The 22607-nt window shown below is 41.4% G+C and overlaps 1 protein-coding gene across 1 annotated transcript; it reads left to right on the top strand.

Annotated features, from left to right (window-relative positions):
* The first annotated feature begins 4892 nt into the window (after positions 1–4892).
* On the top strand, positions 4893–22347 carry tekt3 (tektin 3). The gene is made up of 8 exons (XM_054749326.2): positions 4893–12016; positions 12576–13176; positions 13712–13795; positions 13886–13956; positions 14063–14206; positions 15397–15619; positions 16289–16443; positions 16637–22347. Exons 2-8 carry the CDS (start codon positions 12607–12609, stop codon positions 16851–16853), a joined length of 1464 nt encoding a protein of 487 aa, XP_054605301.1. The 5' UTR covers positions 4893–12016; positions 12576–12606; the 3' UTR covers positions 16854–22347.
* Positions 22348–22607: the final 260 nt, after the last annotated feature.

Here is a 22607-nt window from a genome sequence, read left to right on the forward strand (position 1 = left end):
TCTGCCTGTCGAACCGAGCGTAGAAGTTGTTCAGCGCATCAGGGAGGGAGCCGTCACCATCACAGGCAGGTGTTGTCGTCCTGTAGTTGGTGATGGCTTGTAGGCCCTGCCACATTCGCCGTGTGTCGCCGCTGTCCATGAAGTGCTTGTGGATCCTCTGGGCGTGTGCGCGCTTCGCCTCTCTAATGGTGTAGATTATAATAATGGGTCTTCAGCACCTTCTTAAAAACCTCTACTGACGTGGAGAGTTGCACAGATAATGGAAGATCATTCCATAATTTCGGGCCTGCTACCGAAAATGCCCGGTCTCCTCTTGTTTAGAGCCTAGTTGCAGGAACTAGAAGCATATCTGAGCGGAGCGAACGACTAGGCATATATGGCTGTAACAAGTCAGACAAGTATTCTGGTGCCATCCCATTCAATGCCTTAAAAACCAATAAAAGAATTTTAAAACGCACTCTAAAAACGACCAGTAACCATTGCAGATCTGCCAGGATGGGTGTCACAGGATCACATTTCCTTTTCCCTTCTAGAAATCTTGCTGCAGCATTTTGCACAAGCTGCAGATGAGCTACTGTACTCTGTTTCACCCCAATTAAGACAGAATTACAGTAGTTTAAACGAGAGGCGATAAACACATGCACAACAGTCTTGAGGTCCTTTCTAGTTAAAAATGACTTCACTTTGTCCAGACGTCGCAAGTGGTTAAAAAGAGGACGATACAACCACACCCACATGTGCATCAAAGGTGAAAGCATTATCTAATTTCACTCTTAAGTTGACTGCCGAAGAACGTAGGTAGGCATTCATATCCCTACAATCCAGTGTTGATCGCTCTAAATCACGATGTAACCCAAACAGCACTGCGTCAGTCTTGCTGACATTCAGACATATAAAATTGTCTGTCAACCATGACTTAACTTCAGTTAGACAGTGCATTAAGGTAATAATTGGACAGTCACTTCTATAGTCCAAGGGTAAGTAAAGTTGGCAATCGTCAGCATACATATGAAATTGAATTCAATACTTCATGATATCCCCCGGTGGCAAAATGTAAATCAAAAACAAAAGTGGTCCTAATATTGAACCCTGTGGGACCCCCCACCGCAGGTGTGTGAATCCAGAACTGAACCCACCCATCCTTACACTTACACTCCTATCCTTCAAATAAGATCTGAACCAGTCTAAGGCCAGATCAGAGATTCCTACATTATACTCCAAACTATGGTGCAACACTTTGTTGTTTACAGTGTCGAACGCAGCTGTAAGGTCCAACAAAACAAGTAGCACAGGATTTCCCCATCAGTTTCCAACATAATGTCATTTAATACCTTTATCAGTGTAGTTTCCGTACTATGAAAATCAAACTGCCTTTAAAGGAGTCAGAGATAGGGAATCAATTTGGATTGAGATGTTGTGCCATATGGATGGTTTCGCTGGGATGACAAGTTATTCAGTTCTAGAGAGATTGAGTTGGAGATGGTGGAATTTCATCCATCTTGATACGTCAGAAAGATAGTTTGAGACTTGTGCAGAGACTGTGAGGTCATCCGGTGGGAATGACAGAGCTGGGTGTTGTTAGCACAGCAGTGGTAGGGGAAGTCATATGTTCGAATGATCTCACCCAGTGAGGTGGTGTATGACAAAGGGAAGAGGTCTTAGTACAGAGCCCTGGGGAACTCCTGTGGCAAGCAGGTGAACAACAGAAGATTGTCTGGGCCAAGATACATTGAACGATCATCCTGTCAGGTACAATTCAAACCAGGAGTGTGCTTTCTGTGTGATGCCTGTGCTAGAGAGTATGGACAAAAGGAAGCCATGGTTGATAGTGGTCACTATGCCTGTTGAAATATCTGCTTGCAAACTCTGTCCTACAGTTATTCCTATACCACTACAGTCATGTGGTTTGCAACAAGGTACAGAAGTCAAAAGGTCCAGACTCGGCTGAAAGAACACAAAAGCACCTCACACACCAGATACAAGTGTGAAAAATGCTTCAAAACTTTAAAGGACACTCAAGGAAATGCAAATTTTAAACTCTTGTTTTTCTTTTATTAAGTTTTTACTTTACTTTCAATGTTTTATGAGTCTTTTCAATACTCAGATTGTAGCTGCCCCTGGCACCATGAAGAAAAGAACGGAGAGCCTCGACGGGTGCATAAACTTTTGTTTCTCTGGTCCAATGCCTTGGGCTTCACTCCATGAGTTGCACTGTGAAAGCTGTTTAGAGATATACAAAGCATAAATAAAAGGTGAACACAACTTCGATGTCATAACAGAAATAGATTATATTCTCACATTTACCTTGGTCTGCTGGCCAAGGGTGCTAAACAAAACAATAATTCCTCAAAGCTGCTTTATCTGTAGATTTGACTAGGTGATGGACCAGAAAACCAAACAATGACTATAGAGTGTCAAACTAATAACCCAAACAAAAGCGTCAATACAGCAAAACTTACGTGGGGATGCAGTCGGCAATGTGCAGCTGAGGTGAATTTAGGCCAAAGACATAATTTCAATACTTCAAACAGTGTTATCTTCTCTATAAACAAATTAACCCAAGCAGTTTTCTCTGGAAGGGTGTGGCTTATATAAATTCTGTGAGCCAATTCAGGGTCATTGCCATCAGCTGCTCATCTGGCAGCTACACAGATTTCTTTCATTCTTTCCATTTTTAAGACTTCTTCAAGCTGCAAATCAAGAATGTGCACCATTACTTAAATACTGGGTGCTCAACCCTATAAAAGACACACTTCTTTTAAATACAAGCATTAGCCATTAAAGTTAAGTCATCTGTCAGTGTTTTGGTCAAACCGTCTAATTAGCTTCATGTGTCGTGAATGACTTTAAGCCACTAGTACACCAAATGTTAGCTCCACATCAGTAATATTTCTCATGTTTTAGTCATTTCTGTGTCAGCTTAGGTAGTTGTGGCCTCTTTCTTGATTCAGATTAGCAGCAAAGTAATATGTTACAGATGAGCATTTATTGATCACTTTATGACAATTTAATTAAAATCCAACCAGTGGTTTATGAGATATTTTACTAACAGATGTTTGACGGTGGATGATTAAAGTTTTTATGACCACTGAAGCCACATCAGAAAAGCGGAGCTGTGAGCTGCTTCATTTACAGCAAACGTCTACTTTGACTGACAACCGTGTGTTTTAAAGGCATTAATCAACATCTGAGGCTGACAGACAGCTTCTATCTCAGACTGCTTCCAGCTGCACTAGACACTCGGTCATAGAGACAAAACAGACTCCAAACAGCTATAAAAAGAGCACAGAAGGAACAACAGTAGGGAGATTTGTGTGATTGCAAATGATGATCGGGCAGGAACATGGAATAGGATTACTGAAAATGAAAGGAAATGATAAAATCCATGACAGAAAGTAACTTCCTCCTTTCCCTTTTGTCCTTTCTTTGTCTTCTGTGCTGTGATGATTTTCTGCCGTTTGCACACCAGCTGGCCACATGTTGAGCATCTCACACCCTCGCTCTCAAGTGACACAAACATGAGGAATGCTGACTCCTTTGTTCCTCATTAAAGCACAAGACATTCCCTCAGGGCATGATCGTGAGTCACTGTGAAACCATCTGAGGTTTCAATCATTCATATTCCCTTGCTGTCATGCCTACATGACGAGCACAAGATGCATTTTTGCCTAATTTGGGGAGGAAGTCTGAGTATGAGTAAAACACACGCCTAGGGTGAATAATTCAACTCCTGAGTCAGCGTGGAAACATTAAACTGTTTTAAGAACATTTGGCCAAAATAACTAGAATCACAGACAGCAGTTCAGCTCAAAGCAGATTTTATCTCACACTAAAAGCTAGAGAGGGGTCTTTCTGAAATGATTTCTGGAGCACAAACTAAATCCAGTCAACTAATCCAGGATACAAACAAAAAGTACTGCAGAATGTAAAGAGTTTCCAGCATGGACTGACACACAAACACCTTCATGACAGAATGACAGATTCTGCTCCATTGGGCTTCCTCTCTGAGGCCCCCTTCCCGGTCCAGCTTTGACACACTCTCCTCCGCTCTGCTGCACGCCACTGAGTGGCTCCGATGGAATGTGATGACCATGGGCCGGACAAAGCCTCGTATTCATGGCCACACATCCTACTCTGGAAGTCTGTGACTGAAAGCCTTGATCACAGAGTGGGGGGTGGGGCGGTGGTGGGGGTGGGTAGAAATCAAACCACCCATCACCTGTCTTGTCAGATTTTTGCTGGCTTCCCCCTCCCCCAAAGCAACTCCTCAATTTTAGCTCGTGCTGCTGACTAAACAGAGAACACTCAACATTTATATACAAACACACACTAGCATGGGGGAATCTTGACTGGGGGGTTCACACATTCAGGTACGGCTCAAAATTCATCAACTTGGTAAAAATTTAAGCCAGTAAACTAAAATGTCTTTATGTTGTGTAAAAAGTGCAAAGAGATTAAAGATGGAAAGAAATGTCATAGCTGCTGCCAGTGGCTCAATGGGGTCACCGTGGTAACGGATATTGGCTTGTTATGGCTCTTTGTTCTGACAGCAAATGTTAAGACAGAAATTCAGGCAAAAATGTAAACCTCAAGACAACAGTTGGTGTGAGAAACTTTTTAGATCTGTTAGAAAAAAAATATCTTCAACCACAAGCAGCAGAAGGCTCCAATGATTGCTCAGGTGTTTACAGTTGCTCATGTAACCCTCCCACTGTCCTAATGGGTGTTACCCTGCAAGGAAAGTTTACCATTGAGTAGGATTGATGGTTTATCCCTTGGGTCCATGTGGCAGGGGTGAGGAGTGAGCACCACCTCGCCCCTGTCACGTGGACCTCAAGGGATAAACCATCAATCCTGCTCAATGGTCAACTTTCCTCGTGGGGTCACGCATAAAGACAGTGGGAGGGGTAAGAGATGTTTAAATGAACTTGAAGAGAATTTTCTGAGATAAAATGTAATAAAATATGGAAACTGGAAAAGGAATTAGAAAGTCCTAACGAGAAGCACAGCTGGTGATACAATACAAAATAGCCACTTTTAGAAAACAATGCTGCCAATTTGCCGCAACGCCGTGACGGCATCTGGGAGCCTTAGGTTGTTTATAAGTGGTCAGACCATGGCAGTAATGTGCAATCATGTCCTGGTGGTGGTATAAAGGGGATATGAGGCAGTCTCTGCTTCTGCTGCCAAAAGTAGTAGCACACTAATCATCAGTGAACCACACGTTTGATCAAACCCCCACAATGTGGGTGAAAAATTGAGTCCAACGCGGAAGTACCAAAAGTTGCAGTTCCACCCTCATCCACTGGGGGCTGCTGTCAGAAGCGAGCAAATCCCTATTGACTCCCATGTTAAAAATACCAATTTCACAGCAGAAATAAACATGTTTACAGCCTGGTACCAAAACATGTTTTTTGTTTAAATGATCTAGTTTACACTCATGACAACTCTGAGGGGGGTGAATTTTTTTCTCACTCTTCTGTTTAAGTGTATTAAAAGCCTAAAATTCTGTATAATTAATGAGCATCAGACCCACGTGACCACAGAGCTAGCTCCGTGGAAAGGCCTCAATAGAGCCTCGGTCTGGCCTGGAAACTGTTCCGGGATTTTGAGTCTCTGTGTTTGTGTATTCTTTTTTGGATATTATTTGTGCAATTGTTGGACAAAATAACTTGCTGTGGCATTAACTGCAATAATAGAGCATCCAAGGAGTCTCCACTTCATTTTTTTCGGTAAGTAAAATTATATTTATGAATTTTAGGTCACTGCCGAGCTGAGCTTAGATTTTAACATGTACTGTTTAACCATGAAATTTAAATGTAATAGGGTAAAACCCAGTGCATTTAACATAATGCTGCACTTTAGAAAATGGGTTGAAATATAACATGTTGGTGGAGCTGGGTTCTGACTATCAGCTTGTGCAACTCTTCTCCCCTCCCTGCAGCTCGGCGCATCTCTGTCTGATCACGGCTTCTGTCTGCTGCGCGAGCTGCCAACTTGTGGAGCTCTGGGATGGAAACCTTTCCACCTGGTTCTCCCCAGCGGCAGCTCTGCGCATCTCAGATCGCAGCAGCGCTTGTCTGCTGTGCGGCTGCCGGCTTGTGGAGCTATCGGAGACCTCTGTGTTCCACCCAGTTTTACCCAGTGGTCAACCTGGCGTATCTCTGACCCAGAAGCTCTGGTGTTGTGCACAGTTAACTCCGGTTGTAGCTAGGTTGCTACCTCCGTTAGCTTAGCTCCCACCTCTGCATTAGCTTTGGGTTAGCTTCAGGTTACCTTGTAGCTAGTTCGACCGGGTGTCGTCAGTTGATCCCAGCCTTACAGCCCCACCCTCAGCTCCACCTCTCTTCCCTTTTGTGGAATTGTCTGGGCTTGACGGAACCTGTGACATGGTCAAAATGGCGGTGGTGGCCACCTCCCATTTTAGCACAAAAACGTATTATTGGAGCCTATGGAAACCCATTGTCCAATATTTATATGTCGATGGTTTTGATGTATATTTTGCACATTTGTTAGATTTTTTTTCCTTTTGAAACTGAGGTACATAGATTTACCCACTAAAGCCTGATGTATCGTTCTCTGCCAGAACACATTGATGGAGACATTTAGACGTCTCCATCACCTGAGGAGTGTTACAAAGCAATTCCTCGCCTGGACAACAGAGGGCATAGTGCTTTTCTGGGGTATCCTGCCACCATTACAGTTACAAATCTGGTCCAAGATAGTGTACTTACTATTGTGTTTACATTGTTTTAATGTATTTCAGAGACTTTTAACATGAATGAATGAATGATGAATTTGTCCCTCATTCTCCTCCAGCTCGTCACTCAGTCGCCACCTCCAAACCCATGTTTCTCTTCTTTCCGTCCACATATAAAACACTTGCTCCGTTTCTTTGTACTCCTTCAGTCACGGCAGAATAAACATTTGTATTTTCAGACTTTTCCATGAGGCGTTCGTCAATATGTTCCGTGTCTGCTGCTAAATATCTTTTTTTGGGGAGCTGTTGACAAAATTAAAGAAAGCTGAGTCCTGACCAATCACAAGCTTGTGGTCTCCATGACTTTTGACAGATAGTTAAAACGTTAGGCATGTCTTCGTCATGCTCTGTTGGCCTGTCACAGAGCCATTGCACTAGCACATACTGGCTTTTTGCAATGTGCCCACACAGACGGAGAGGTACAAATCAGGCTCAACCCCTAATGAGTGACAAGCAGTGAAAATTCTTCTACCCAGCTTTTAAAAACTAAACAGCCCAAAAGTTTTACCAACAGGTAAATGATTAACGATCTGTGCTTAGTGCCTTTCAGGATCAGAGGACTTCAAAGTGCTTTACACCACAGTGTATCATTCATCCATTCACACGCTGGCGGTGATGAGCTACAATGTGGCCACAGCTGCCCCGGGGCGCACTGGTAGGTGAGGCTGCCGAGCACAGGCGCCACCGGTCCCTCTGACCACCACCATCAGGCATTGTGGGTTAAGTGTCCAGCCCGTGGGCACAACAGCAGAAGTCTCAGTCGGGAGCCGGGATCGAACTTGCTCTTTAGCCACTGCTGCCCCTAAAGCAAACACGACTCTGAAAAGCAAAATCTCTGAGTCTTTAGCTGATGACTGCATGTGCATAAACAATCAGAGCTGACTAACAAAGAGGCCTTGAATGCATCAAATGCTGCCTGACAGTCTGACGATATCCGCTTCCTCTCAGTATCGAATATGGCATCCATTTGCCTGCTTTGTGTAGGTAATATAATGCAGCTCTTAGAGCACATTGTGTCTCATTGGCTTTTCCATGAATCCTGCAGCCCTCAAGTACAAACATGCAATTTAGTTGCCATGCAACCTGCACTCATACTAGCTCGAGACATGTAAGCATCTTAAGTGTCTCTACTGCTACGCAGCATTCTCCCCTTACATGTACCGCGTCAGCTGTCCTTGGGAATACAATAGAAGATGGTCAAGCAGAATTTAAAACTACAACTGCTTTTAATTCAGCAAACATGTTTGGACCTCAGTGAGGAAGATTGTAAAAACAGGATAAGGAGAGGAGTTGACTCCAGCTCAGACGAGCCCATAAGGCTCTGATTTTACCATCTGGATGCTTTGTTACCTCAGCAGGGGATCTCAAATTCTGTCATCAGATTTACCAGCTCATTTCCTCTCCAGTGTTCCTCTCCAGGTGTGGCCACCCTCCTCATCGACAACTCCATGTACAATTCATGAGAGAAAACCGATGCCGTGATGATGGTCTCAGTAAGGGACAAAAAGACAGCAGCAGTTTGAGTTTGTTTAATTCAAAGGTTCAAAGGGAAAAGGTTGGTGCTTGAATTGATGACTGTCTGGTAAAGAGGAAGCTCTGGGCATGATGGAGGGCTAGATTGAGAAGGAAACTTAACAGGAAGGGGAGGGTCTGAACTCTGGCTTATTCTTAACTGACAAGCTAAAGGCCAGTAGTTAAAACTGAATTGAAGGTATAGCCTTGGGATGAGTGAGTACTTCACAAAGGATGAAATCATAGATCTGTTGAAAGTTTAAGGTCTTTTGACCCAGAGTATAACAATGTGTCTGATGTTAAAGCATGCTCTATGTGGGAGCAGAACCAAGCTTCAAAAGCACATTTTTGTTATTAATGAAGTTTACTTCAGTGCCAATGTGCAAAGTGAAGGCTATCTCACTCTGTGTATGTAATTCACTTTATTCCCACAGCAGGCTGGACTCCACCTGATTGTTTCTGATCCAGTACGTGATCTTCATGGACAGAATCCAAAAGGAAGGTCCTGCAATAGAGGGATTCTGGTTTGGGAACCTCACCTCTGCCTTTTGCAGATGATGTGGTTCTGTTGGTGTCTTTGAGTCGTGATCTTCAGATTGCACTGGGCGCAATCAAAAGGAGGTAACCAAGGTAACGTGAGCACTGGATTAAAATGCTCCTTCTGAAGGTTTTCTGGACACTCCTCTAGGGGATGACCTGGAAGTGGCTGAAAAGACATCTGTTCTGGCTTTGGAAAACCTTGGAATACATTAGAAAAAACTGGGATGACTTGCAGACGAGAGGGAAGTCTGGATTTCACTCTGATTTGTTGCTTTTGCAATCCAGAATTGGTCAAAGGGACACTAGGCAGTTTTGGTTTGCTTTTGGCACCCCCTAATGTCTGTTGAGTAGAACCAAAAGCAAAACGTAACTCCTTGCTGTATGTTCGTCTTTTTAACACCTTATTCTAACAACTGAAACTTCTCCCAGTCTTCATTAGTATCTACAGGAGTAATTCATCCCTAAATTAAACGAATCAGCTGTGATCATGGACAGGAAGTAGACTGCAGCACCAGGTATGTCAGCTCAATTTTTTTTCACGTGTGAAGTGTGTAAGTCCAACAGACCGGACTGCCACTCTGAAGTTGCAAACATGGTGTTCTAGCCACAGGGGGCGGTGGGGTCTGAGGGACATTTCATTTGGTCATTTTAGCACAAACTGGCTCAAGAAAATTATTTTAAAATATGAAACAGCAGCAAAGTATGGCTTTAAGCTGTGGAAAATGGATCCATGTTATCATTTCCTGAGACATACATCATTTACGTTGTGTTCTATATGTTGATGTTATGAAGGTATTATTATATAAGATAACCTGTTTAGTCCAAACATGAATGTTCGCCTATTTTATTAAAGTCATGAAGAGAAAAACTCTGCAGACCAAATACATTTCTGCCAAACAACACAACCTAAATAACTAATTACATTATTTTGCTGTCAGAGTCCATTTTAATCCAACCCTAAAATTAGAGGATTACTGAGATGCTGTTACCTTCAGACCAATATTTCATCTTAAAACTTTTTGTCTTTCTGGAATTTTAACCCTGTGTGAAGTGTAGACAGCACACTCGCTCCCACTCACATTTTTACTAACTCACAACAGAGCGTCTTGAGTCACCTGACAGGAGTATATATAGGCTTCTCAGGCCAGCGGGGAGATCGAACAGGAATCACTTTTCAAGCTGACACTTGCGGCTCTATGTACGGGGAAGAATTTCATACGAGGGTTGTCTTTTTCTGCTCTCTGAAACGTATTTATAGCAGGTGAGTTCAGGGCAGCAGAGGCATGTGTGGCGTGGCCTTCTGAAACATCACCATGTTAAGAGATGCCAGGGGCGTCAGGGGCAGAGCCAAACGTGTCAGTGTATCCTATAGAACACATATTTATCAAAACAAAAATACTCCGATTAAAGGCTGTACAAACAAAACCAAAACCGCAGACAACTGCAACTAAAACACAAACCAGTCTGAGATAATACTGTGTTAGGTTTAAGTGTTAAAATAGATGGAGTTTAGTTTGATTTATCTCATTTGGAGAGCTTTTACCATTTAGTACGTGGACTGTTCAAAACTATTTCTTGTGAATTTATTATAATTCATTTATCATTTTAGTAGGATTTCTCCAAATGAAAACCACATTCAGAACTAGTCATTATCTGAAAAAGAAAATAAAATTTACAAATTAATGATGAAATAAAACTAATGAATTTTAGTGACCCACTATTTTAAAATGGTTTACCACTGTCTTTCTTTAATCATTCCTGTATGTAAGCCCAACTGTGTATCTGCAAAATCATAGTTTATATCCATCCGTCCGTCCATCCGTCCGTCCATCCATCCATCCATCCATCCATCCATCCATCCATCCATCCATCCATCCATTCTCCCATCTGCTGTGAATTGAAACGTTCTGATATGGAGAAAAAGTTTCATTTATAATGATGCAACAAAATCATGAATCTGATTGTATATATTTCAGAATATTAGAATGGTTTCATTTTAATTTTTGTCGCTCCCTGAGATGAACTTCCATATTATTGGATATTTTTCATTGTGTGCAGCACAGAAAAAGTTGTAAGAATAGAATAGAATAGAATAGAAAAGAAAAGAAAAGAAAAGAAAAGAATAGAAAAGAAAAGAAAAGAAAAGATAAGTCCTTTATTGTCCCTCAGTGGGGAGATTTTGTTGTCAGAGCAGCAATTACATTCACAACAGGAGCAACGAAGAATGCAACATAAAGAATAAAAGGCTGAAAATGAACAAAAAAGAGAGAGATAGCTATACAAATAAATTAAAAAGCAGCCGGCTCTAGCTGAGCCAGAAGCATACTGAAATAGTTCCAAGAGGGAAAAGCACTTTACCGCTATATCACCCTTAAACAAAATGTATTGTAATCTGGTCGCAATATAAATGAGTTCCAGATGTGTAACTCCTGACAACAGCTTTACCTGTTTCTCTTAGTGGAGCTATCGTCTGTCTAGTCCCGCCTCCTCAGAACTGATTAACGTAAATGATCCTTACTTGCTCTGGCAGGCAACACAACACAGATTATTATTCTGTGCTACAGAGGTTTGTGTGCAATCTTCCGGTGTCATGAATCATTAAACAGGTGACTGTAATCCATACAGACAGCTAGATTCTCAGAGTGACAGAGAGCCACCTGATGCTGCATGTAAACCAACTACCCTGCTGTTCTCACAAGATAAAAACTTAGATTTCAAATTCAAATATTCTAATTTACAATTATTATGGATACTTCATTGTGTGTTGTTAAGAGGTTTATGATGGCTTCATAAATGAATTTGCACTACAAATGTTTGTCAGATTTATTGAATTTGGGTTGCAAAGGACCATCAAGCATGCATCAAGCTGTCCTAAGCACAATGCAGCAGCAGTTTTTGACGCTAAAGGTTTAACAAAAGGCAACAAAAAAAAAATAAAACACATCTGGTGGCCATTAATCTGCAAATCCTTGGCATAGTGTTGCAGTAACCAATGGCAACTGCTTCCGTGTCAACAGAAATCTTGGACAGCTCCTGCAGTCCAGGACCCTGAAACATGATTGGCTAGCTGAATCAATGACTTGCAAACTTGTTTATCTATTATGCATGTTGGTTCACCTTTACTGTGTTCTTGGATTCATTCTCAGGTATACCCAGCTCAGCCGAGGCCAGTCACTGTTAATCAAAGGACACAATCTCACCTTGGTAAGTAATGTCTTTGTTTTGATCCCATCACCTGTTGACTCGAATACATGTGAAACTGAGAGAATTTGAGTATGGTGCAAAAGTCAATTTATTTCAGTAATTCAGCTGAAACTGAGAGACCATCTAAAGGCTTAGGCACCCTTTGCAGGTGTTCCTGTTTCATTAGCTCATCAGAGTGTGACACATTGAGGCTAGAATATTGAACCTTTTCACAATATTCTAATCGTCTGAGCTTTTGAATGTGGTGTTTTCATGAGATGTAAGCTATAATTATCACTGTTATAACAGGCTGAAGTATCTGGCTTTTTTTGTAATGAGTCCGTCTCAAATTTTACTTTCACCTTTTAGGTGAAATTACTTAGATGAATCGAAGTTTTATACAATATTGTAATTTTTGGAGTTTCACTTGTAATTTGGATTTTCCCAGTTTCACTATATGCAGTTAACCTTTGAGAATAGACTGTCTATGATCTGAGGAGATGTCATGAATAGGTAAAAACTGTGAAGAACATTCAGATTATGCGGGAATTACAGCTCAATTTTGTTTTGTTGGACTCAGACACTAAGACAGAGATTGAGTCAAGTCACAAATGGAGCTTTTTGGATCTACTCTGTCAGCCACGTATACTCGGCCAAAAACCAGCCACTTCCTCCCTGCCATCTCCACTATGGCATCCAGCTATCGCAACACTCAGCCAGCCTTGATAATGAATCCCAGTGCCAATCTGTGGAGAACCAACAGCTATTACAAGAGCAGCATCGCTCCCCCCTTGACCTCATCTACACAACGTGACCATTTCGATCTAGTTCGAGCCAAGACTGCATTGTACCCTTCCAACAGGAGTGCACTAATGACCCGGTACACTCCAGATGACTGGTACAAGTCCAACCACAGCAATTACCGGGAGTCAGAGTCCTCCAGGAAAAGTGCAGAACGACTGAGGAAAGATACCATTAGGCTGATGCAAGATAGAGAGCAGCTCACCAGACGGACACAGGAAAATACCAGCAAGAACATTGCAGAGAGGGTCAATGACATAAATTTTTGGAAGTCTGAGCTGAATCATGAAATTGACAATATGGTGACAGAGATAGGAGCACTCACTGAGGTCAAGAGGAGGCTGGAGAGAGCCTTAGCTGAGACTGAGGGACCCCTTCAGGTAAGAAAGACAATATTATGAGTGTGCTAGCTTGAGTCATCATCTTTTGTGAATATTTCAATTTTGAGATGAAGTCTTGAGATCCAAACAGATTGGTCAAGTCAGCAGAACAACCACTAAAATGTGTTAATCCTGTTGCAGAGGGAAAAGGTGTACCCAGCGTCTCTTCTCCTTTTGAATCAAACTTTTATTAAGGTCACCTAATACCAGTGATCATTAGTGTCACACTGGGTGCATCAACCTGATCTAGCTAACAATCTGATGGAATGGACACCTTGATGTACTAATATCAGGTGACAGAGTTTTCTTGGAGACTTGTCCAAGCAACTGAAACTGGAGAATACAGCTGACCCATTGCAACATGCACACATGCACAGCATGCTTTATGTAAAGGATACATTACATGCCAACAATCCAGTTGTCCGATTTTCAAATTGGTCACCATCTCTGTTAGCGCTGAAAGAAAATGTTGATGCTGATTTTATCTCAATAATGTCACACCAAGTTCTCCTACTCACAATCATTTCATCAATAGGTGTCTCAAGAGTGTTTGTACCACAGAGAGAAGAGGATGTCCATCGATCTGGTGCACGATGATGTAGAGAAAGACTTAATAAAGGTAAAATCATAATAGTAACTGTTCAACATGTGACCTAAACCTGGCTGCAGATATAAGCTGACAACTGCTTTCTAATTATGCCATAACAAGGAAGTAGAAGTTATAAAGTCATGTCAGGAGAGGATGAGGCGCCATCAAGACAGAGCCATTGCACAGCTGGCGTAAGTCTGACTAATTAAACACCAAGTTGGTAGCAATTGCAAGCTGGTGTTTACAACTGAAGTTTTGATGGTATTCATGTTTATTTTTCTTTGAGGCTGTCTTCAGGTCAAACCGAGCAGCGCTGCACGAGCTGGAAAAAGACTTGAGTGACAAAGTGACAGCTCAGAGGATCGATGACAGGTGTCACCATTTGAGGAACACATCAGACGGGATTGGCTATTACAGGGGGATTGACAGGCTAGACCATTCGTAAGTACACAAATAAGTATGTGCAAAGGCAGCTGGGGCAAGAACATAATCCATCATCTGCTGTAAAGAGGTGATCCATTTCTGTGAATTTTAGCCAATTTTACCACAAAAAACATTAACTTAGATGTTTTTGTTGAAGCCCTTTTTGAATATAAAATAAATTCCTCAATTTATAGAACAAATCCTATAATTAAGTAGGTCATAGAAAATAGCATTCTCATGGCTGTTTGAAATCTGGAAACGGTAAATCATCAACATGCCATTATTTAATCCCCAGAATGGGGGCTTGTCCAGGATTAGCAGGGTATGAATGAAGTCCTTGACTTTCTAACATAATTTTATGTGATCAGTTTATTAAGATATACCCAGTCTGCCTCCAGCTCTTCATTCTAGCTCACTAATCAAGGCCAACATGTTTAATCTCTAATCTCTGTTCTTCTGTCTCTAATTAAGCAAAATCTTCCAGCTTTACATTTTTTTAAATATGCATGAAGAAAATATGATTCCTGTATTTTAACATCCATAGGTTGACAATCCACTATACAGGTGACTCTAGATTAATATTTAAGAATTTACCAGTGTTTCATTTAAATAGTTAATGAGTAGAAATTTGTATTTAGGACCCCTGGGCCAAATTGCCATTAACCCTCTCAAGCTCGAAATAAGTTCTGAGAAAAGGATGAACAACTAAGTCCTTCAGGGGTACTTCTGAGTTAAAAAATGCTCATGAAATACATATGTGGAGTAACCAGGTAGGTAGGTTTTAACGTTGCAGATCTGCAACGCTGGCCTCGAGAGGGTTAACTTGTACAGCTAAAAGTAATGTCATATGTTAGTTTCACCCTTTAAGTTGAATTGCTGACATAAATGAACTTTTTCTCAATGTTCTAATTTTTTGAGTTTTCTGTAAGTTAGTATGAAGTGAAAACCTTTCAAAGCACTGCAGGAAAACATAACCTGACTATTGCAATGTCTAAAAAAACATGTTTTTAACCAACATTAAATGTTTTAGTGCATTTGATACAGTATGTAGTTTGTACAAAAGCATTAAAGAGATGATTTTACATTTCATTTGATCAGAATGGTTAAAACAGCTCAGAAAGTTTTCTTCATACAATAAAACGCTGGATGGCTAAATTTGAAACTGAATATATTTTAAACAAGCTTGAATTAGTTTTTGTTCTTTTCAGAGTTTCTCTGCCAGACTCGTGGTCCAAGTTCACAGATGACAACATCCTGCTCTCCCAGAGCGAGCGAGCAGCCTCCCACAAGCTCAGGGATGAGATTGAAATCCTCCTGAACACCACATCCCATGAAATGTGGAACCAGTTCAACAGCGTCAATGTTGCTTTCACCAGCCGTGTGTCTGAAACTGCTGACGCCAAGAGCAACCTGCAGTCCCACCTGGCCAAGGTCTTCACGTCTTTTACACAATGACCACAAACATCTTATTGGAGCGATGTGAACAGTTGGACATGTTTTTTTACAAAGAAGTTTTTGAAAAGAAAAAATGGGAAAAAGACTGAACTGGTAAATTAGCTTCAGTACGTCAAAAATTCCCATTATAAGTTAAAAAAATTGCAGATTGTATTATTTGACTTTCCTTCAGACAAATCCTGGATCTAATGCAAAACTACCAAGTGGGGCATGTTTTCACATTTGCTGTGGGGAAACTGTTCTTTCCATCAGGCAGTGTAAAAACATTAGAGTTAAACTAGCATTGGTGCATCGCTCAATGATTGTGCTGTGGTGAACAATGACTCCTTCTGTTCTGTGATGATGCTAATTGACTTTAAGGCAGTTGTAATATAGAGCACAGTGCTTTTCATAAACCTAATTTTCTCTCAGCTGTTAAAAGTAGCGATTTCTTGTAATTCAGTTACAACCAAAAGGTTTAGACAGAAGAAGACTCTGGTCAGTTCTCTTTCATGGATGAGAACATTGTTTAGGCCACTTCTCCTTTAATCGTCACCTATTTGTACCAGAGAGTATTTGATTTCTAATTTCAGCAAAACTTCGCTGCCATAAAATATTTTATGAATGTTTGTCTAAAAGTTCAAGCTTGTTGTTTTATCATACCAGACTCTGCAGGAGATCTTCCAGACAGAGATGCTGATTGAGTCTCTGAAAAAGGCCTTAAGGGATAAGGAGAGTCCACTAAAAGTGGCCCAAACCCGACTGGAGGAGAGAACACGCCGACCTAATGTAGAGCTCTGCAGGGACAACCCACACCACAGGTAAATGGGAAAGGTTTCCCAACATGGATGGAAAATAAAAAGCCCAAAGAGTGAGAAATGTAAACATTAATTATCCATCTTCAAATATGTGCGGTATGAAAGTGCTACTAAAATCATAAAACCCTGTGGTTTGATTTGCAAAAAACTTGAAATACCCCAAATGAGCGATTTCACTTTTTCTTTAATTCTTCAGACTTGTGAGTGAAGTGAGAGAGATCGAGGACACCATCCACAAGCTCCAAGAGAGGCTGATGGAGGCAGAAAACACTCTGCAGAATCTGGTGAAGACTAAAGTAGCCCTGGAGCATGACCTATCCATTAAGGCCAACTCACTTTTCCTGGATCAGGAGAAGTGCATGAGCATCCGTAAAGTATTTCCCAGCATGCCCCGTCTGGTGGGCTACACTTAAAACGGCCTTTGAAAAAAGGGTTCTGAGAGGATTTGATAGCAAATAATAGAATTTAGAAATATTTTAAAGGGGCCAGATCATGCTATTTTAAATCTTTTAGAGCAAATGTAGGCAGAGTAAATGATAAGAATTAAACATTACCGTCGGCACTAATGAGATGTCATTTATCTTAACTCATTTACTGCCAATGACGACTAAAGTTGTCATTTGCATTTTTTTACTGTTTGAGCATCGGAACGAGCCCCTGCGCTGAGAGAACAAACATCTCAGCCCTGAAGCCGAACTTCATCCGTATCCGTCACAGATCACATGATCAGGAAGCAACATATCCATGTGTTTGGAGATCGTTTTGGGCCGTTCCTGTAAAAAAGTGAGGCGCGAACCGGAAAAGCGTCTGCCGATCACAATTCGACAACGGATTATGAAAGAACGGATAACGCTCGAAACACGCGGCTTCTTCCTGATGTAAGAGGTGAGTCTCCTCTTTGTTTTGGTTGTTTTGGCATCAACATCATGCTAGCGCGCAACATTCTGTGACTCTTAAAAAACAGTAAAAACAGTGAGAAAGGCTGGCAGCGAAGGCCGTTAGTGATCAGGAAACGGCTGGCAGTGAATGAGTTAAATAGCAATTTACCCCCTACCAGAGTCTTACTCCACCCCCACTTCCTGTTTGGAAAATGCAACAAATGCTGTTGCCTGGCAGACCAAGAGGGCAGAGCCGCTAAGAAATACACACATAGGCTCACAATGACATTGTGACATCACAATGTACCAACCAACGTCATAGTGTACCTCTTAGCCAATAGTGATGGCAGATTTAAATTCAAATGCAGTGCAGAGTTTTTACCTGACAATGGCACATGGTTTCAGGCTGAATGTTTAAATTTTAACTAAGACTACACATGTCTACAGCACGATTAGACACTCATTTATATAGTTTATCAGCAAGAAAAAGTTGATTTGGGGGTGACTTGCTCTTTAAGTGTGAGTTACTTTTGTCAGCCTGATTTTATACCTGGAAATACCTGCCCACGCCCGCGCCAAATGAAAATAGAAACTAGAAGAAAAAAAACTTACCGCCACAACCGTGAGGCAAACCTGTGCAAAACTTTATGTATATACATATATATATATAGAGAGAGAGAGAGCCCAGCACTCTTAACTACTGGGCTACCAAGTTTTTTTTACAAAACAGTTATTGCTTAACACACACATCCTGAGCGTGTCATTACGAGCATCTTTGTAGACAGGATGCATGGTTTGTACAGAAGTCTTTTGTCACCAATGCTGGAGTAATTTGTCAGAATATCAAGATCCAGGTTTCAAAACCATGACCAGACCAGGTTCAGGGGGAGGAGAAATCCCGGGTGACGTAAGTGGGCTACTTTCTGTCGTTTGCAGGATAAACCTTTACATCGACCAAATTGAAGCTGAGACATGAAAATGCATGAATGCGGCCAAAAACAGGTTTGAGGGTATTTCTCATGTTGAAATGACAATATAACGTGGTAAAAAGCTCCAAAAGTGGATTTTCCATGATATGGCCCCTTTAAGTGTCAGTGAATTTTTATGTGATGATTAGGTCTTTTTGGTTTGAATGCGGAAAAGGTTGAATCAAAATAAATAGTGTTTTGACTGTTATCATATCTTATGTGTATATATAAATGGACACAAATAGGCTATGTGTCAGTTTATAAACGATTTCATTTTAAGACACTGTTAACTGAAATAAGTGAAAAAATTAGTCAAGAGCAAAGGCTGCATCTGTTGACTGCTGGGAAATCTTAGCCTGGTAAGCTATCCTATATATGTGAAAATATAAGATGGTCACTCACGATCTATAGACAGAGCTTGGTTGTGGGGCAGAACTTACGATTGTCTTTCAAACTGTCTCCACACGAAACTGGACAGCACTAGGACCAATCAGAGCAATATTGTGGCATATTTATAGAGATGAAAATCAGTCAACAGTCCGCCACACAGGATCAAAGAAGTAGTAGGAGAACCTCAGTCCACTCAAGTCAAAGAAAGGCTCAAGCCTAAATCATCCAGAGTTGATGCCAAAGCTGTTTCAAACAAGCTTGTTCCTGAGCTGCCACCATCTTTTTTGTTTTACTCCTTTGCAACTCTGATGCTTAGCCTCCCAAACATTCAAAGATAGAGCACTGTGATTGGTCCAGCCTAAACTTGGCTGAGCCAGTGGTAGACCTGATGAGGCTACAATTGAGTGTGGCTGCACCAACTTTAAGAGAAAAATGTTTCGCTACTGTTACAGTTTGTCTAGATTGATTGTTAAATTGATTGCTAACTTTTCGGACCTTTATTATGAAAAATAATAAGACCTATTCTAAAAAAGCCTGGTTCTGATCCCAATAACTTCAATACACTTTGTCCAATCTCTTATCTCCCTTTCATCTCTATAATCCTTGAGAAAGTTGTTGCTTCTCAGCTCATCTCCCATCTCAATCATCACAACCTTTTTGAACAGTTCCAGTCTGGTTTTCGCCCTCTACACAGCACAGAAACTGCCCTTGTTAAAATCACAAATTACCTTCTCATGGCAGCTGACTCCGGTTTTCTTTCCCTACTCATCCTTCTTGATCTTAGTGCAGCATTCGACACCATCTCACACAACCCTTCTTAACCGGATAGCTTCCCTTGGTATCACCCACACTGCTGTCGCCTGGTTCTCCTCCTATCTCACTAGCCGCTTCCAGTCTGTTCAATTAATCCTATTCTTTTCACCCTGTTGCTGTTTCTGCTGGTGTTCCCCAGGCCTCTGTCCTTGGACCTTTCTTATTCATCATCTACATTCTTTCACTTGGCCAAATCTTTTACAAATACAAGATACATTTCCACTGCTATGCAGATGACACCCAGATCTATATCTTCTCTCAACCCAATGCAATCTTCCCTCCAGCCTCCCTGTCCAGCTGTCTCCTTGAGATAAAATCATGATTCTCATCAAACTTCCTGAAACTCAACAGCAATAAAACTGAAATTCTACTCATAGGGAAACACTCCACTCTGAACAAATCTCCCAGCATATGAATTAACATTGATAATTCCCCCATCCTTTCTTCCCCCATGTAAAGAGTCTTGGCGTCATCCTTGACAGCACTCTATCATTCAAAGCCCACATCAACAACATCATTCGCTCAGCCTTTTTTCATTTACGCATCAGCCGACTCCGCTTCTCTCTCACTCCTCATGCAACAGCCGTCCTTGTACACAGCCTAGTCACTTCTAGGACTGATTACTGTAATTTACTTTAACTCTACTTTTTGGTCTCCTCCATAAATCCTTTCATCGGCTCCAACTTCTCCAAAATGCAGCTCCATTGATCATCACTCGTACCCCCTCCAGAGATCGCATCAGCCCTGTTCTTCAGGGTCTCCTCTGGCTGCCGACTGAACACTGAATCTCCTTCAAAATCCTGCTTCTCACCTACAGATGTATCCACTGTCTTGCCCCTCCTTACCTCTCTGATCTCATTCATGTTGCTGTACCATCTCGCGCCCTCAGGTCTTCTTCTTCCATTCACCTTGTGGTTCTTCCTGTTGGAAACAGAGCTTTCAGTCGCTCTGTTCCTCGGCTCTGGAACTCACTTCATCTTGACATCTGAAGCACAGACTCCCTCCTCTCATTCAAATACAAACTCAAAACTCACCTGTTCAAACTGGCTTACACTCTCTAGGCCACAAACTCTCCACTCTGTGATTTATAGTTTATTCTTTGTAATTCTATTGTTCAAATTATCTTATTCTTATTTTGTGTATGTTTTATCATGTTTCGTGAGGTGACCTTTGGTTTTGAAAGTCACCTATAAATTAAACGTATTATTATTATTACTATTATTATTATTATTATTATTGATATAAAATAATCTTGTTAGCATTCAACTGTTCCCACACATGCTGCGTTTCATCTGTCCTATTTCCATAATATTTCAAACATTTTTCCTCATAATGTCGAGTATATACCCATGATTTTTGACAAATATGTGTTTTTAACCTCGTGCTCAGCAGCAGTGTTGTGAAATCCACCTGGAGTACTACATGATAAATTCAAATTCACTAGAGGGAATAAAAAGGAGTGATCTCTGAAGTGCTACTGGGATCAGATTAGAGTTTGACTATTCAGCATTAACTATAAAAACATTTGTGTCTTTGAAGCCTTTAATGATCTGGTGGTCCTTTACCTCAACCCGAGAACAAGCTGAACAAACAAATTATAAAGCCTCACACCCAAACAATAAAATCTCACACTGTGGCTTCTTCTCGTCTGAGCAGTCAACCCTCATTTCTGCACACACACACACACACACACACACACACACACACACGCACGCACGCACGCACGCACGCACACACACACACACGCACACACACACACACACGCACACACACACACACAGTAGGACTATTATCACTGTATTTAGCCCAGCCCCTTCACTATCATGCTTCCTGAACAACCTTTGTCTTCTATGTAGAAAGTAAACATGCTATTATAATCAATAAAATCTCAGTTTTTGTTACAACCCCGACATGTGCTGTTAAAATGTGAAGGAAGGGGGTAACATAAGAAACATGACAGTGGATTAAAATGGGTTTAATTGTATAAAAAGGTTCCAAAACAAGTGAGCAAACAGATGGAGAGCATTATAAAACTAATGCTAAACAAAAAATTCTCTAAGGTTAACAGTTAACAGACAAAACACCTGGTTAAAACTTTATAAAAAGTTTCACCGAACTGAAGGTGTTTTAAAAACACAACGAAGTTGATGAAAGTCTAAAAATCAAAACAGAGTTAACCTTAAAACACAGTCAACTAAGATGACATGTGTTGGGTATTTTTATAATTGTACCTTTTTGAGGCCTAAAAGATGCCCATTTTGTGTTATTAACACTTCATGAATCTCTGTGTTTGCCAACTGTGGCTGTTCATGAAAGCTTGAGCAAGGATGTTGATTGTGAAAACTCTGTACCTCTGTAACCTGAGAAGGCCCCGCCTTCTCCTCCATCCTTTGAATAAAGCCCCTGACGAACCGAGAACACAGGGGAGTTCCTCCTCCGAGGCTTTCCCCTGCGTTAACTCTCCATTATTTTGGGGACTCAGGGTAAAATGTCATCCTTGTTGTTGTGTGTTTATTTCAGGTTCCAGGGTTATGGAGATTAAATATTACCCACCATTTTGGTGGAGAATGCAGGTATGCAGAGCTGGTGAGCTGAAGGCTGGAGCAGAGTGGGGGCTGGAGGCTTTGAGGCTGGAGCAGAGTGGGGGCTGGGTTATCTGCGGCCAGTTTCTCACATGTTGATTCGCGCTCACGGACATTACAAATAATCTACTCTCTGTGTGTGTCATCCTTTAAGGTAATATTGGATAAATGAAAAATTACCTATCAACATGAACAAAAGATCCTGAGATCTCACAGAGTTAAAACTTTTAGAAGTTACAACTCATCTAAACGAAGGGGGTTTAAAACAAAACGAGGCCTGGAGGACAGCAGAACCCATGCACTGCCTCCCAGACTGCTGAAGGCACAGCCTTTTTATCCCAGGTGTAGGTCGCAAGAAGGATTCGTCTCAGCTGTGCTCCTCAGCAGTCTGGAAGATAGGAGGAGGAGGGGCGGTGTCGGGCTGATCACCGGGGCTGGGTGATCCTCGCTCCTGCATCCAAATGGCCAGGCTGGTGGCCATAACAGTTTTAAAATCATCATAACTCATCTCATGTTGCATTCATCTCCACATTCAC

Source organism: Nothobranchius furzeri, chromosome 16 (genome assembly GCF_043380555.1).
Source record: "Nothobranchius furzeri strain GRZ-AD chromosome 16, NfurGRZ-RIMD1, whole genome shotgun sequence".
In the NCBI taxonomy this organism is placed as follows: Eukaryota; Metazoa; Chordata; class Actinopteri; order Cyprinodontiformes; family Nothobranchiidae; genus Nothobranchius; species Nothobranchius furzeri.

What these genes read in the sequence shown, in the direction of transcription:
- tekt3 (XM_054749326.2), top strand. Translation starts at nt 12,607, where the DNA reads ATGGAGCTTTTTGGATCTACTCTGTCAGCCACGTATACTCGGCCAAAA. An exon ending in AGAGCCATTGCACAGCTGGC is followed by an intron (nt 13,957 to 14,062) that starts GTAAGTCTGACT and finishes GGCTGTCTTCAG; the next exon opens with GTCAAACCGAGCAGCGCTGC. An exon ending in AGGGACAACCCACACCACAG is followed by an intron (nt 16,444 to 16,636) that starts GTAAATGGGAAA and finishes TTAATTCTTCAG; the next exon opens with ACTTGTGAGTGAAGTGAGAG.